This window comes from Lissotriton helveticus, chromosome 3_1 (genome assembly GCF_964261635.1).
Source record: "Lissotriton helveticus chromosome 3_1, aLisHel1.1, whole genome shotgun sequence".
NCBI classification, from domain to species: domain Eukaryota; kingdom Metazoa; phylum Chordata; class Amphibia; order Caudata; family Salamandridae; genus Lissotriton; species Lissotriton helveticus.
Window position 1 is genome coordinate 545,920,399 of NC_136061.1, and position 16,877 is coordinate 545,937,275.

Below are 16,877 nucleotides of genomic sequence, written 5' to 3' on the forward strand. Positions count from 1 at the left end.
GAGGTGTGAATCTTCTTCTTTCCTGAAAGACTACATTCTTTGGAGCAGTTATATTGACAAGACCACCTGCAAACCTCTAAATCTCTATCCGCATGTAAGACTCTAACTATTTCTCACAAAGTCAGGCTAGTTCTTAAGACCATACCTTCTGCTATTACAAATGCTTTCTCTATTGTCATCTACATCAGATAATGTTTATTCTTATGCTTCAACTGTAAACTCTCCCTGCTCCAATATGTCTTTATCATTGTATGAGGCAAGAGCCCAAAAGTTTAACTTTGAAAAAAACAAATTGTTAGAAGCTTTGCTCTCGTTATTGTTAAAATCATGGTGGTATTAATTTTGATAAAACTGCTCCTAAGGCCGCCAATGCTTGGAGGACAGCTTCCAGTTCATATCAATATTATAGCATCCCGATTCAGTGGCTTTTTACTGGCATGTCTATTGCAGAAATCCATTCATCAGCTTTGTGAGAGTGCCTTTTAGAAATCTTTTTCATACTGCTCAACTTGCCGGGAAGGAGAGAGTGTGGCTGTCTGAGAAATAAAGGTACTTTTAGTCTATTCTCCTTCCTAGCCCCTATTCTGCCATCCATCGGTCTTATGTTAGGCCACAGTAACTGGGGGATAAAAACTAAGGGAACTAGAACGTGGATATCGGTGACATCAGTGGCATGCTCAAGTCAGAACACCTTTTGAGAGGAGCTTTTCGCTGTGTTTACTACTGAAAGTCGTGTATCCAACCATCCATGAAGGAGCAAGTATGTACTATTTAGTTTTCAAGTTGTTCGTGGTAGGTCTTCTCCAATCTTGAGTTTGTGCAAAACTAAAAACAAATCAATATTATTGCCAAAAATAAGTATTGTTTAATCTGACTTATGTCAAAGATTTTAATGGTGGGAAGATGTATTTGTCAGTTGTGGTGCTTTGTTCTTTGTGCAAGCAGGAGTGCTGACTTTATCACTAAGGAGTGTTGTCAGAATGGAAGCACTTATAATGTTTATCTATATTCGGTGTTCTGCTTAAACATTTCTCGTTTATGTGACAAAGCTTTGAGAAAATGTTTTGAAAAATCCTAGACATTGTGTGAAATTGTTATTTGTGACATATATTCTTTTTACTATTGCAGTATATACAGCAAAACATAAGAGCGGACTGTGCTAACATTGATAAAATTCTTGAACCCCCAGAAGGCCAGGATGAAGGTGTTTGGAAATATGAGCATCTCAGGTAAAGGTCTGTTTTAAAAGATGTTTGTGGTATGGTAATAATTGTAACTTTTTTTATCTTCCTTCTTGGGGTGATCCGTTAGCCGAGTCATGAGTTTGTACTATTGGCCAGGCTGAATTTATTGTTGCATTTTATCTAACTGTTGTTAGTTCCTTACTATATCGAATTATGTTGCTCCCAACTTGTTCTTGAGTCATTAACAGGGGTATGACTGGTCCTGCATACCAGAATTAAGTGGATGCTTAATTTGTAGCTTATCTCCTAAGATTTCTATAGATGTTCTTAAGTGCTTGAAAGAAAACATTATTTAACCCTTTCCGTGTTGATGACAGAACCGCTCCGTCATCAGCCGCGGTGGCGCTGTGCTGATGACGGAGAGGTTCCGTCATGGCCCGCCCGACGCGCCTGCGCGGCGCGTTCTATTAAGCGGGCGGGGCCATGACGGAACCGCACAGCTAAACCGCAGCTGGTGACGGAGCGGTTCCGTCCCCAGCATGGGCGCGCCGCGCGGGCCCCCGGCCCCCTTAGCGCTGCGGCGGAATAGCCGCCGCAGCAGCGTTGAGGTTAATGATGAATATCATTTGATTGTCCATGCATGTACTTACCTTTTTAAATATTTGCCAGATAACATCAAATTGTAAATCATCAATGGAATTAACATGTTTTAGTAGTACTTAAAATCATAACTTATTTTGTTTCTAAGCTTGCACCTAAAAGATCCTTTGGGCTGCTGCTTTATTTTTCTCAAGTAAACTGCCTAGAAATCTCAGCTTGAAGCACAATGCTGACTACCTGGTTCCCTGATATGGGTTAGCACGTATTTAATAGCTCCAACAACCACTAACTGCATCGAAAGAAATGTGGCATCCCATGGCATATTTGTGGTGCAATCATGAGGTCTCCCATCATTAAACTGATTTGTCCTATTTCTACTATGTCTTACGGGTTTCTATTTTGTTGTTGTTTTTGTTTACCACAGTCTAAGTAGGTAGTTTTGAGAATAGAATTGCATTTTAGGTATATATTTTTTCTCACTAAGAATTCTGATTTTAGACCATTGTTTTACTATTTATAAAGTGCACTTCTACCTGATCGTGTTGTTCTGGTGCTAAGATCAGAAAAGGTTGGTGGCAAATTTCAGAAAACAGCAGCCAGATTTAGAGCATACTAAGATGGAGGATTAATTAGGAAGAAGAAGAAGAACTTTATTGTTTGATTAATAAAAATCATTACAATGGTAAACATGCATCAGTGATGATAAGAACATGTATCAGTATTACTAAAGTATTTACACATGGTACAAAAAAACACGTGTCTATTCTCAACGTGTCGATTCTCAAAAAATTATTTTCCTTTAAAGATCTTCCTATGAATGTCCGTTTGTATCATCACAGTGAATTAAAAAATAACGTTAATCTCTAAATAATTAAAAAGGACCTAGCAATCTATTTTTGTTAGCAAAAAAAATTCACTTTGTCTAAGTTGTACAACTTCATAATGAGTACTTAGAAAAACAGTTGGGTGCCGTTGTTGTCCCTTGTGGTTTAACATCTGGTAAGGTCACAGAACAAAACCATAGTCATTGAGATAAAAATGGTTGATACTACTGGGGGCGTGGGTCCATTAATATGGTGGAGACCCTACAAATGATGGTTTAATGGACCTGGGGCACACAAGAGACTAAGAGATCGTCTGTGTAAAGGAAGAGGCCATGGTCAACTGCAATTTGATGGAACAGAGGGGTTGGTCCTCCCTTTTATTGTTGACCGTTGTTTAATTGCTGGTTCTCTCTGAGTCTTGTAGGTAGCGCCAATATGATCTGCCAAGTTGACCGACTAAGATTTCCTGCCACAGGAGGGCCTCCAGGCTTCCTTTTCTGGAGCTACGCAACTTATCACACAGCCTGATGAATGCTTTGGCCCCTACTGCTTGATGATCTTGAAGGCCAAACTCAAGCCGTATTTGAGCAGGGGATGAAGATTTCGGAAAGCTCAACACTTGTTTGAATATCCTTGTTGTTATTTTATTCATAAGATTGTTGTCCTTCCTTTGCATGATCTCCTGGCTATAGATGAGCAAGTTGGTAATTTTTGCATTCATGACCGTTATGAACGGGGTCCGGCATGGCCCTTAAAGTTGTCTTGCGAGGGTCTTTAAAGCCACCTGGATTGTCAGAGCTTTAGCTTCTACCTCATCTCGGTGTTTAGGGCAAGAGCCCATTCTGTCCATGTGGACCCCCAGGTACTTGTAAGAGATGGCTTTATCTACACTTTTACCGTTGTATAACCAACCACCTCCTCTGTATTTCCTTGACCCGAAGGTGATTGCCCTGGTCTTTGTTCGGTTCAATTCTAGATGTTTCCGATGGTGTAAATGGACAATTGATCAAGGAGTCTCTGCAAGCGAACCCTGGTGTGGCTTAGCAGTACTAAATCGTCCGCATACAATAGGTTACTAACTCTTACCCCGGCGAGTTTTGGTGGATGAGAATTAACTTCGTCGAGTGACTCTGAAAAATCGGAGATGAAGAGGTTGAAAAGAAGGGGAGCTAACACACAGCCTTGTTTCACTCCGCGTGATGTTTGTATTTTCCTTGAGGTATGTGATCCATCTCCAAGTTTTATGCGAATCCAAGTGTTGGTATGTAGAGCAATTATAGCTCGTATAATCATTGGTGGAATCCCCATTTCCGCAATTTGAGCCATAATAGGCTTCGAGGCACGCAGTCAAAGGCGGCCTTAAAATCCACAAAATAGCCATGCATAAACAATCCTGAGGAAGTCGCTTTGTCCAACAGGACAGATATTGCGACAAGTTTGTTATGGTGCCTGATTTTTGGACACATATCCTGTCTGGTTAAAAGGTATTGGATGATTTTTTGTTGCCCAGGACGCCAGACCATAAAGGAGCAGTTTTGCGTAGTATTTCGATTCTATATCCAGTAGAGTGATCATCCTATAGTTTTTCGGGTCTGATCTCTTTCCTCCTTTATAGATAGGCTGTATGATGCCTCCACGCCATGGTTCTGGTAATTCCGAGTTAGTCCAGCAGTAGGAAAAGAGGGGTGCCAATTGATGGGCCCAGAATTCTATGTCTTGTTTAAACAACGCCTGTGATAGGCCATTCGGCCCTGGGGCTACGTCTGAGCGCCCCTCAGTTATGGTTCGAACTGTTTCATCCGTGGTAATTCCCAAGTTTGTAAATGCATGTTGTGGTGGTTCTGAGGGCTGGAGCGAGGATTTATTATTGGTTGCTAATGGCGTCCTTGTGTTCAATTCAACTTTTTTCTTTGATGAGCCTACATCCGTTGTGCTCAGTGTTTGGCAGCAGTTGAGTTGTTGGGCCATTGCCGAAGGATTGACAGGTGGACCGGCTTCTTTTTCTTGTTCCTCAAAGTGAGTTGTTAGATAAAATACCCATTCTGCTTCAGAGATATTAGCGCTACTTTGTCATCCTTGCTTGTGTATTTTGGAGTTGACAAGTGACCAGAACGCTTATGGGTTGTGACTTCTATTTGCATGTATCCGTTTTAACCAAAACTGTTCAAAGCGTTTATTTTTTCCATGAAATATTGCTTGCTGAAGTGCTTTCTGGGCAACCTTGTATTTATTGAATTTATGATCTTCCCCTGGGTGCCTGCGGACTTGTCTTAACATACTATTACGTATTGATTTTAATTCCTTGATTTCATCTGTTATTGTTGCTTGATTGCATTTTTTTGGTATTTCCTGAGGTACGGTAAAAGTTTTTAAGCAGTTCCCGAGAAAAGCGGTCCCATGCCGTTACTGGCAATGATTCGTTGGTGCTCCTTTGGTCTTGCAAGACTCTGCATTTACTCATTATTGCTGGTATGATTGGATCTGACCATTTCAACCTTTTGATGTTTTCGGTATAGTCTACTCCTGAGGTTTGACTTGTCACGGCATGATGTTCAAAGTTAGATGACATAGTGATCACTTGAGGACGGTGATCGCTGTCACCTCAAGCAGCTATGGTGTAATTCTCGATCAGAGGGAGGATTTCCTTGTTACAAACGGTGTAGTCTTGAAAGGAATGAATATGACTTGACCTTGTCCAGTTCGGTGGTTTATCCTTAGAGAAACGACCATTCAAGATTTTGTAGCCCAGGGCACTCCATTGAAGCACCATGTAATTCACCAATTTTGCTGTATTTGGTGCCGATGGGTTTTGTTTGTTCGAGAATGTCTGGCCACGGGGCCACATATTCTTCTGGGAGTTCTTGAAAAAGATTTGTGTTATAGTCGCCGGATACTAGACAGGCTGGTCTGTTGTAATTACTTTCTAAATTACACAGGGTCTGAATTAGATGGTTGAACTTCGGTTTTTTCTCCCTGGTACTTGGTGAGATGTAAATGTTGATCAAGATCAGTTGGTCGATGTGCTTGGGATTATCTATCCTTATGCCAGATATCCAATCTTTCTTACATGTCAGTTTTGGAATGTTGACGTTAAGCTTGACTGAAAAATAGATTGAAAGACCGCCGCTGGGTCGGCCAGATTTATGTAACTTCTGAGCTGGTACTCTGTATTCCAGGTATCCTTCTATTGGGAGACTGACCAGGGACTATGTTTCCTGCAGTAGTATGATGTCATGGTTTTTTAAACATATTTAGCACATCGGTGGCTTGAAGTTTCGGGGTAAGGCTGTTGATGTTTCATGAGTATACTGAAAGGCCGGGTTGAATACTGGTTCAATTTTGATTTCCCCCCGTCCAGGGCCGCTGGCAGCCAAGCCCAGTCAGACGCCGTAATTTTAACCTCTTCTGTTTCAGGGCACGTGGCCTTTCCTGGAGATCGGCTTTTGGCAGATCTTAATATTGAAAGCGATGATGGGCCTGCTTGATCTAATAAGGCCCGGCGTTTTACGAGAACTGATGGGTATCGTGGTTCAACTTTGTTGGACTATTTTAATTCCCCATGTGTTAAGTAAATCAGACATTTGTAAAACTTGCTCCTTGGTTACTACAGTTGAAAAAGTGATTAACGTTGGTTCGGTGAATTACTTGCTTCCAATAGGTTTGAATTCGATCGAGATTGTCATTGGATTCAATATGGCGAAGTTCAGGGATTTTTTAGAGTTTTAAAATATTCCCTCTATTTAGGATGTCATGTGGTCGTTGGGTGTGATATTCAGGAATAAATAACACGTTGATTTTTGGGTTTATTGTTGTGAAGACCTGGCCGGGGGTCTTAGGATTCTTTTTATCTGTTGTCTGTGGTAAATCGATTCTCCTTTGAGTTTTCAGTGACTGTAGCTTATGTCCCGCTTATTCTTCTTTGGATTGGGGGGGCCTCAATCCTGGAGGGATGTTGGCCTGTTTGTATTGTGTCCAAGCTCTTGAATAGTGTTATTTGGAAGTTCTCCTGGCATCTTAACCTGTGCTCGTCCTTGTGCTGGTCTATCATTTCCCTTGGTAAATGGGCCTATTTGTTGAAGCTATCGGGTCTTCTGGTCTAATCTTAATCATATGAGACAATGTTTCTGACTTAATAGCTCTTCCTGGATCATCTAGTGTCGGGTGGTATGGAGACTTTACTAAGACCTCGCCCCTAGCCGCAGATGAATCCTTATGGTTTTTACTGTGGACGGGTGACAATAGCATCTTATTGATTGACTCTGTGGTTACTTGCGGTGATGAATTTTGTGATGGTGGGAAAATGCTATCCGAACACGCAGAGTTGATTGAACTGCGTTGTGTAATGTCCTTTTCAACATAGGGGGGACACTAGTTGTATTTAGGACCACTGTGCTGCATTTATTGTTTTTTTTCCTTAGTCTCTTCCTTTCTCTTCTGCTTATATGTTGGTTTTGAGGGCTAGCGTATTTAGAAGTAAAACGTGTAAGTCGAGTTTATCTGAATGGTAGTTTAATGCCAGTACTGTAGATTGCAAGGTTTGTAAGAGCTGGGGCCAGACATCAGTGGGTTCAAACACTGTAGAGTCGTGACCTTCAGTCTCAATTTTTGTTTTGTTTGATTCTGTTTAAAAAAAAAAAAAAAGAAAGAAGCAATCATTAGGTTCTCCTTGCTTTGCTTCTGGTGATTCCTGATGGACCAAGACTGGTGGCGTCGTTGGCGTTAACGGTTTGATAGTACCCGGAGTGGTCCTGGTCCACTGTGCTGCTTGTGGGGTAAATTGTATTATATTTCAGGGAAAGATGGAGTTATCTACATGAGGGTTGATTTCCTGCTGCAAGGGTATTCTAGTATTGAGAGGCGTATCGTCGCTTGAGATTGTTATTGGCGATGATCATTGATCCTTATTTGGTTGGTGAACTTGTTGGAAAGTGGGGGACATATCTCCAGTCTGAGTGGCTGATCTTAGCCCCTTTTTTCTGGCGTACAGGGTTTGTCCCTTGAGGGATGACTGTCTGGGGATGTGGTGGTAACCTGGTTATGAAGCTGTTCATGAATCGGGGCCTGCACTTTAATCTGAACTAGGTCAATGATGGCGGGAGTTTGAGAGGACTGAGTTAATGAGGACAATGTTTCGTTGGGGTTGGTTGAGGTTTGGACTTTGGAACCATAGTTCTTAAAATAATCTCTGAGGGTCTTCTTTTTTGCATCATTAGTTGTTTCGTCCTGCGTATTATGATGTTTGGTGGGGGGCAGTGGAGGGATTGTTATTTCCGCCTTAATAGTATGGCCTGAGGGGCCAGGTTCGTAGTCCTGATGCTGTGATGAAGGTGTTGATAGCGCCTGGGGGGCTGATTACACCATCTCCTGTTCCCCGCGGTTCTATGAGGTCTTTGTTCGTCTTCTTGCGGGTTTTTGTTTCTTTTTTAAGCCTCCCAGACCGCATTGTGATGTGACAAACTTAGGGTGGCTGGATGCCCTTCTTTAATGTTTTTTTTGGCTTCCTTGTGGAGTTGGGGGTCTCACCGAGGCTCTTATAGATTGCAGGTTTTTGACCTCAGTGGGCTACTGCCGGACTTTTGCTTGGTTAATATAAGGGTATCAAGGGCGGGGGAGCGAGGGTGGACTAACCTATGGACTGTGCCCTGCTCAACCCCTCTTCTCGACCCCCTCTACTCTTCCAACTCCACCCCCGTTAAGAGGTAGTACACGCGATGAACGCAGCTGGTCGCAGCCCTGCCCTGGGCCGTGCTCTCCTCTCGCAGCGGCTCTCTGCGAGGTGCTCTGGTGGTGGCGGCGGTGGTTTGCACTCTGGTCTGCTCTGCTCCAGTCTGCGTTCGGCTCCACTAACTCAGTTCTTTGAAGTGCTGAGGAAAGGTTTTCCTGAGTAAGATGGGGAATGTCCAGTGCTCACCTCACCACACACCTCAACACTTAGGTTATCCCTTAGGGTGTCCTGGTTGGAGCTCTGATAGGAATTCTCAAAATTAGTCTTTCAGACTGCCTGTCTGACTGCCTTGATACCTAATGGTTGTGCCCCCTGGCGAGGGGGAGCAAGATGGCGGAGCAAAATGGCTAGGGAAGGCTGCCTCACAGCACCACTCTCCAAGGGTGCAGGCCAGAATAGAGGCAGAGGTTTCCCGTCTGCCGTTTGTTCACTCCTGCAACCCCCAGTTGCCCCAGTCATCGCTCACCTCGGTTCACTATGCAGAGTTGGGCGGTGGACAGCAGACTGGGGTACTGCTGTTGCCGCTAGGAGCCTCGTTGCCCTCACTGCGGCTGCTGAAAACTCCTCAAATTCCGAGCGCTGCGGGTGCTACACAACACAGTGAAGTTTTGTGGCACGCTCACCTGCACCTGGCACCGGGATCCTTGGCTGATGACACAGGTGGCGGAATCAAAGGTGGGAGCAGGAGCGTAGCGTCCAAGCGTCTGGAGCGGCCAGAACACGCTCAACTGTGTTCAGTCCGCTGGCTGGGTATAGCTGCGGGCTGGACCGGGCCGCAATCCAGATGCCCCTGGTGAAGGAGCCCGATGCTGGGGTGAAAAGTGGGACTGGAGCCGGGCGTGAGCTGTGAGCACGATCGCTGCGGTTTCAGCGTCTCCATGCTCCCTTCTCACTCGTGGCAAACGGCAAAACGAGGATCTGGATCGTCGACCGCTCAAGGTAGGAATAATTGTTTTCTAAAAATAGAATGAGAAGAAAATTTGCATTGGCAGGGTCGTCAATGGTTCTACGCCTTGGCTGTTGGATGGTTTAATGCTTTGGCTGTTAGATAACAGAAAGAACATCTCCTAGTCTCACTTTCCTCTTTAGAGGAGTCCTCAAAGTAGTCTGTATAGGTAGACCGAAGTACACTTGCTAGACTGTACCACTTAAACCTCCGGATGTAACTCAGGCCTACGGCCAAATCACATGATGGCAAAGAACTTTGAACACACCACTGTTTTTTTTATGTAAATCAGCTGATTCAACATATGGCAGAAATTTCTAATCCTTAGAATGGCTTTTTCCATCACATTTGCTTTATATGAATCTTTGCTTGATATAAACAAGCACTATACATTTTTACGTTGTGATATGTGGCATGCATCAAACAATGCATCGGACTTTGTTCTAGCACCATGGGGACATATGCCCAGCTTGTAGAGTCCCATGACATACGGGAACATATGTTACAGGGAGTATACAAAACAGAAGCCAACAATATGTTATTTAGCGTTTAGTGTCTTGGCATAATGAAGGGTGGCCTAGGGTCTCGAGATGAGCTTTGCAGTATGCATCCTTGAGCCAGAGAACTGCTTTGCTACATAACCCGCTGAGGAGACCATGGTTTCCGAGTTGTGTGTGTCTGAGAGTGTAGCATGGTCTGCAGTCTGGGCGAATTGTCATCGGAGGTCCCCATATATCCTTAGGTTTAGAAGTCTTGGGTTCCCAGCTGGCATAGATCAGGCTTGGAGTATTAGTGTGTAAGGTCTAGTAACCAATCCTGTGTGCGTGGAGCATTGGCACTTCCCTAGAGCAAAACTTCTTTTAGCTAGTAATAGAGCAGTCACTGCAGACATGCGCACCCCTTTCAGTAATGATTATACAAAGCAGAGAAGGGCTATGAGCAGAGTGAGATCAAACTGTACCTCAGTCAACTCGCCAAGTATGTCAGCCACCTGTTCTCAAAAGGACTGTATGTCCGGGCATTTCAGACCAAGTGTATGAAATCTGCTTGTTCTTGAATCATTTAGTGCATCTGTGTGCTCAGGATGAGTCTATTCTTGCTCGTTGAGCAGGTGTGGAGTAGAGCCGGTGTAAAAACGTAATAAGTTTACGATTAATTAAAACCAGTTGGATTTGCATACAACATGCATTCCCAGATATCAGTGGGTGTAGAGGGCATGCCCTATACAGTCTGGACATCAACCCAGCAGACTCCACTGCTCTCGTTGGACCCAGATTACATGTGAAGTCTTAAGGTTTGTTTGGATATCCAGGGAGGTGGGCCCGAGCAGCATGTTGGAGCCTCAAATGTAAGAACTGTTTTAGGGGACAGGAAGCGTTGCCATGCTTGAGCTGTCCCAATGTCGCAAACTTGTATTGGGGTTACAGGTCTCTCACCTTCACCTCCGCCCACTGTGTCCGGGTGTGCTGCACTAATTTGTCCATAGTGGGTGGCAGCAGCAAGTTGTCTGAAAGGGGTCTGACTGGTGAATAAAGTTTAGAATAATCTATCTGGTGGCTAAGTTTCTGCCTGGCCGAACATGTTGTTGCAATAGTTTTTATATCGAGTGGATGCCCAGGCAAGCCAACTGGAAGCAGGGTTTTGAGCGGTGTATCCCCCGCTTTGTCGTGTTCAGGAAATAAAAACTGTAGTAGAGCTTCAGGATGGTACTTGTGTCGTACATAGTGGCATTATACTTCCAGATGATAAAGTTCCAAATCTGACACCTACATTCCACCCTTATCATATGGCATTATTATGTTCCCGCAGATGAGGGGTTGCTTACCAGCCCAAATTAGTTTTTAATCCGTGCGCTGCAGAGTGTGACAAAAAACATCGAAGGAAGTGGAATAGGAATATCCACGAAGAGGTATAAAAAATAAATAAAAAAAACGAGCGGACCACCATCCTAATAGCATACCTGCCCGCAAGCGATACAGGAAGCTTTATCCAGCTATCCACCCGTGTCTCCACTCGCTCCATGATTGGGCGGTTGTTTTGTTGTAGTAGAGTATCATTCTTGTGGTTAAGGATTATGCCTAGGTATCTCTCGGAGCCTGTAACCTAGCCGAAATGGAACTCTAGTGCCAGTGTTGTGCAGTCGGGGAGGGGGAGAATTTTCGTTTTGGACCAATTAATGACCAGGCCGGAATGACATCCGAATCGTATTATGTCATGGATCATGGCAGAGAGGTTGGCCTTGGGGTCTTTCACGAATAGCAAAATATCCTCTGCATGCATGCATGGATAAGAGGAGACGTTGCACAGAGAACACCAGACCTCTATGTGAGTGTCGCTCCTGCAGAAGGCTGGGCGAGTGGATGGTGAAGGGAAAGGGGTTCAATGACTACCACAATTAACGGATGAGAGCCGGCATCCCTGTCTTGTGCCACTATATATTCATTTTTGAGCACAGTGAAGCTGAGGGGGTGGATGGGGATGCCCACCTTAGCTAATAGTTGACAAAGAAAGGGACACTCTTAAGGGTCAAATACCTTATCCTCAATGAGAAGGACTGCAGCGGCCGGACTATCTGATTGAGCTCTGCGAATATTGTGCAAAGGTTATAAGATTTGGGTGAGTGGGGCACACATTCAGATTGAGCAGAGGCAATGAGGTGTTCCATTAATAGGATAAGTCTGGTGGCAAGCACCTTCGCCAGTAATCTTATTATGGAGGTTGATCACAGATGGTGGTCTGTAAGAGGCACAGAGGGTTGGGTCCTTCCCTGGTTTAGGTAGATTCGTCCTCCTTGTTTGAGCCCAGTGTAGCTCTCCATGCAGACCACTTGGTTTCAAATTGTAGTTTGGCCCCCTTCCCCATGATCAGGAAGAATTCTGCCAATGAAAGGGGTTTGTGGTAGGTAGGCAGGTGGCAAGTTCGCTGGGGGATTTACAAGTTGGCAGATCCTCAATCGTAGGGGGCCTCAGCAGGTGCTTGGGTGGAAGGCCAGTGTCCTCACCGAAGGCTTGTGAAGATGCAGCCAGGATATTTCGCAGACATTAGAAATATGATCCCAATAGCGATATTTCACTTTAATGAAACACAGTACAGGTTGAGGACACAGCGCAAGATCGCACCCAGAGGCCCTAAGGTAGACAATGAGGGTCTCCCGCTGCCTGTACTGCGCGGTGGATTAACTGAGAGGCCGTCGCAGTACAGGCTTTCCTCAGGGGCGAATGACCTCACGGGCCTAGCCATGGGGCCCAACGCTCCACCAGAGAATGCTCAGCCAGTGGGCACCAGTCCCTTCACCAGTGGACCACAACCTACTGACACAGCGTGAAGCTTGCCACCGTGGCCTCCGGCTCACCAGCAGCCCCTGTTGCTGCCAGGTGTCTGAAGTGCACTGCTCTCCTCTGTGCGGCCCGCCCAGGTGGGTTTTGACAGTTCCAACACACGGTCCATAGATCCCGCTGAGCTCCTCAAGGTTTAGGAGGGCTGTTGGACTCATCCATGAGCAGGATGGTGGAGGATTACTCTGTGGCAGGAATTGGCTAGTCAGGCTCTGGAGCTTCGCTGCCATCTTGGACACCAGCGTGGCTCTGCCGCCTCAGCCCCATCACTTTTTTTATTTGAACATGCAGGACCTGCTTTCGGAGAGAGCCTAAGAAAACTGTTAAAACAATCTATACTAGCTGCAATGGTGACCTGAAATATTGTATCATATACTCTGGGAGTATGAATAGGAACTAATTTCTTAAAATTTTAAGGGGAAAGAAGTTGGTAGAAATGATTTTCAAAATGTGCTCTTGTACAGCAATGCTCATATCCAAGATAAGCCCCAAGTTACTAGGAGATGAAACAGGAAGAGATGCATGTGCCTGCTCTGCTGGCCACCAGCTCAAACTCCAGATAGGAGGTTTGCCGAACATCAAAATGTCAGTTTTCGAATAGTTTAGTCATAACAAATTATTATTAACTACTATGTGGAAGAAATAGTCTTAAATCTGGATTGGAGGGACGTCACTTCACGATATAATTATAAAATACATTCAGTATCATCTGCTTAGGAAAAGAAAGTGAAAGCAAAAGAAAATAATGGATAATTATAGAGTGACCGGGATAGAAAAGCATATATGGCTGAGAGCTGAGCCTTCAGCTATCATGCACTGAATACGTTTGTAGATAGATGGAAAAGACTGCAGGAAGACCGCTTGTGATCAGTCTGGAAAAATGAGACTAACCAGTCAAAAGTCAGGGTGGTAGATACCATCAGAGGCCATGGAAAGGTCCATTGTAGTCCAAGTGGCCGCTTTCTCGGAGTCCAAGCACATATGTAGTTCATTGAGCACTCTGACCAGCACCAAAACCAGAACATAATACTGATTAGGGGGGTGCAATCATAGTGGCCTCGAGATGGGATGATAGTTGCATATTTCCAAACGTCTTAATGATTTTAGTCTTAACTGACAAAAGTTAGCTGGGTCTATAGTTGGAAAGATTCATTGGATCTGCGAAAGGCTTTTTGAGTAATGGAAGGACCAGTGCTTGTTTCCATAGCTTGGTAATGTCTAAAAATCAGCAATTGGTTATATACACCAGTAATTGGGTTATTAAGAGTTGAGGCCTTTTGTTTAAGAGTTGTAGCAGGGCAAGAATCAAGCGGATATCCAAAAGTTACAGCATTGGTTTTGGTACGCCCAAATTTCTCTTCATTGGGAGTTGAAAGCATATGGGACAGTTTGGGGACATAGCAGGGGGTAAAGTTCAGATCACAATTCCGTAAGTTTTTTTTCTCTGAAAAAACAGGGACAAGTCATTGGATAAGGTCTGTGATGGCACACAGGAGGAATTACTTCCTTTTGGCTAACTAAGACTATCGAATATGTTGAAAACTAAATTGATTTTATTGGGAGCAGAATGATGAGATTACTGTTTCTCTTATTACGTATATTTGTCTGCAATCACTCCATGCCTTTAAATAAAATAAAGTCTTGTGGCAGATATTGCAATCTCTACTTGCATTTGATAAATTTGCACGGTACTTTAGTTTCCTAAAGACATTGAGAAAATGAAGGTGCAGAGAGGTGTGATTAATAATACCTGGTAAATTTCATCAGAGTGAAAGTGCCTAGAGTGGTTGTGATGCACTTGAAAGGAGGTGTTACTGTAGGCGAAGAGGCGGAGCATCAGTAAGGGCCTAGGCCACTTTCTAAACTGATAGTATGGTCCTCTGTCTGCTGAAATGTGTCCTAGTTGAAATGAAGGTTGCGGTCAGAGGGCCCAAGTAAGGACAAAATCTAGGGCAGAATGATCAGTACAGACCAGAGGAGTACTTTTACACTTGATGCTGAATTGTTGTGAAAATGTAAATCTCTGTTGCATTCAAACAAAGTAATATTAGTCCCTTCTATATCCGATTCGTACAGGTTTTCTCCTATTGATTTTGTCTTACTAGAAGTACTCTTTCAATAAAATGGCTCAATACTTTCCTCCTTTTGGTATTTTTCACTTTTTCCTTGGTTGAATAAAGCAAAATACTTCTTACTTTTTTCATTAGTTATAGTGAGTTGTTTTTCATGTATTTCTATATCCTGATTTCCCGTTGTCTTGTTTGTGCTATCAACACCAGTCATCTTTGGCTCAGTTTCTTGATATTGTATATTAAGTCTTGAATTATGTTTAACCTTATTTCTTGGCTTTCGTAATTTTTTCTTATGTCGGGCTATAGGGTGGAGAGAGGGCTTAATTAGCCTCCTGGTCTTCAATGAATATTTCTGTAGGCCGACCAATAGATTTTTCTGTGGGCAGACCAATAGATTCTTGAGCACCTTTTAGCATCCTTCTTGCCTGTTGTTGATCCTGACCTATTGCCGTTAAGTTATCCATATTTGAATTTTGCTCAATTGAGTCAATTGGTCAGTCACTTTGTAGTTTTTTATTTTTATTTGGTCCAACCTCCATTTATTTTCCCCTTGTTCATTATGTTTTCTGATTTGAAGACTCCGTTTTAAGTCCTCCAGTATTGTATTAATTGCATCCGCTATTTTTACCAATTTATTAATTATTGGGGTACATGTGCATTCGACATATGAAGTAGCGGCTTGCGTTTGTGCTCTGATTATCTGACTATATAGTTTAGCCAATTTCTGGTCTATTCCAGCCACTGCTTTTGCCATGACATTGAGTAAGTCCATTTTATTCAACTGATGTGTCAGAGCTCCTAGTATGAAAGTGAATGAAAGATAAAGTTTGATAGGGTCAGTATGGGACATGTTCCAAGTCCTGTTTGCCTGAGGGTGGCATGTTATAAGATTGCTGGTATTCACATTGTGATGAATTGACAGAATCCATTAGGGGATTTAATAGCTCTTCCTCTATCTTTTTTGTATTTGCTAGGGAATTTTTTTCTACTTCTGATAAAATTGATGCTCGATGCACTACAGAGCTGTATGTTAATATCTTTTATTCCCAGTTCTCCTTTTATTTTATGTTTAGCTTGTAGTTCACTTGAGCAATCCTTAACGGGTATACTGATCACCATATCCGATTCTTATTTGTAGATTTGACCACAGGGAGGACTTACTGCTAGTATTCTCTCCCAACAGAGTTTCCTGTGTATCTACTAATAATAAATATTGCATTACCTTGATGACCTCAGGCAATTGAGGCGTAGACTCCGTCTCAATGTTTTTCTTTCTAATTTCCAATTTAACCTGTAGGGTTAGAGGAGCCCCTGTTATCAACATTTTCTGCAGAATTTCTAGTGTGTCAGTATCTTCTTGTTCCCCTTGCAATGATGGTGCTATATTTAGCATCTCTTGGTCTGTGATGTGCCCCTCCAACATGCCCTCATTTCCTTTTTCCCCAATATAATCCCAGTTGGTTAAAGTTTGTGGTCCTAGATCCTGGCAGGCGACTTGCATCTTATGGACCGGTTTAATTGGAGATTGGTAGCTTCTGTCGCCGATTGGGTTGACCGCATAACTCCAAGCGTATCTTTCATAAATTCAAATTGGGTATTTTCATAGATTTTTCAGAAATGCGTGCAATTGGCTTTATGCTTTTGACTCCTGTAGTTTCCTTGTTCTCCTTACGATAGGACCAGAGGCTCTTTCCTTCCCTGAGCGCATGCTCCCTTTGTAAGAATGCGTGCTAATAGTCCACCTTAATTCAGATTTTATATTTTAATACATTTAAGTTCTCATGGGGGGGAACTTTCCGATTTATACCATTTGGGCCAAATTGGTCAGTTGTGCCAATTGCACCAATTGAGCACCAATCTGTAAGCAAAAGATGGTTTGCGATGATGGTTTGCTGGTATTGGAGTTGGAACCATTTACTGGTATTGAAGCAAGAACCAGTTGAGCTTGTTGCAGCACGTGGGTCAAAGTGCAAGGAGAAGACGGAGATAGAGGACCCACATGGCCTTAGAGCTAGTGGGGTCAACTTGGTGATCGAATAGTGGTGGCTTCACTCCCCAGCAGAAACAGAGAAACCTGTGTCCCTGTATCTTAGCCGATCCCAAACCACAGCCCTCAAGTGCAATTACTCCAGCCCCAAAGAAGAGGATCATACAAGGTGACTGCAGGGTAATATGATGTAATCAAGATTCA

At 43.5% G+C, this 16,877-nt stretch overlaps 1 protein-coding gene across 1 annotated transcript in view; it reads left to right on the forward strand.

The window, feature by feature from the left end:
- MOB4 (MOB family member 4, phocein) overlaps positions 1-16,877 on the forward strand; it is a 122,745-nt gene that overhangs the window by 49,659 nt on the left and 56,209 nt on the right. Inside the window, 1 exon segment of the mRNA XM_078680442.1 lies at positions 1,129-1,229. Within this exon segment, the coding sequence (XP_078536568.1) occupies positions 1,129-1,229 (101 nt within the window).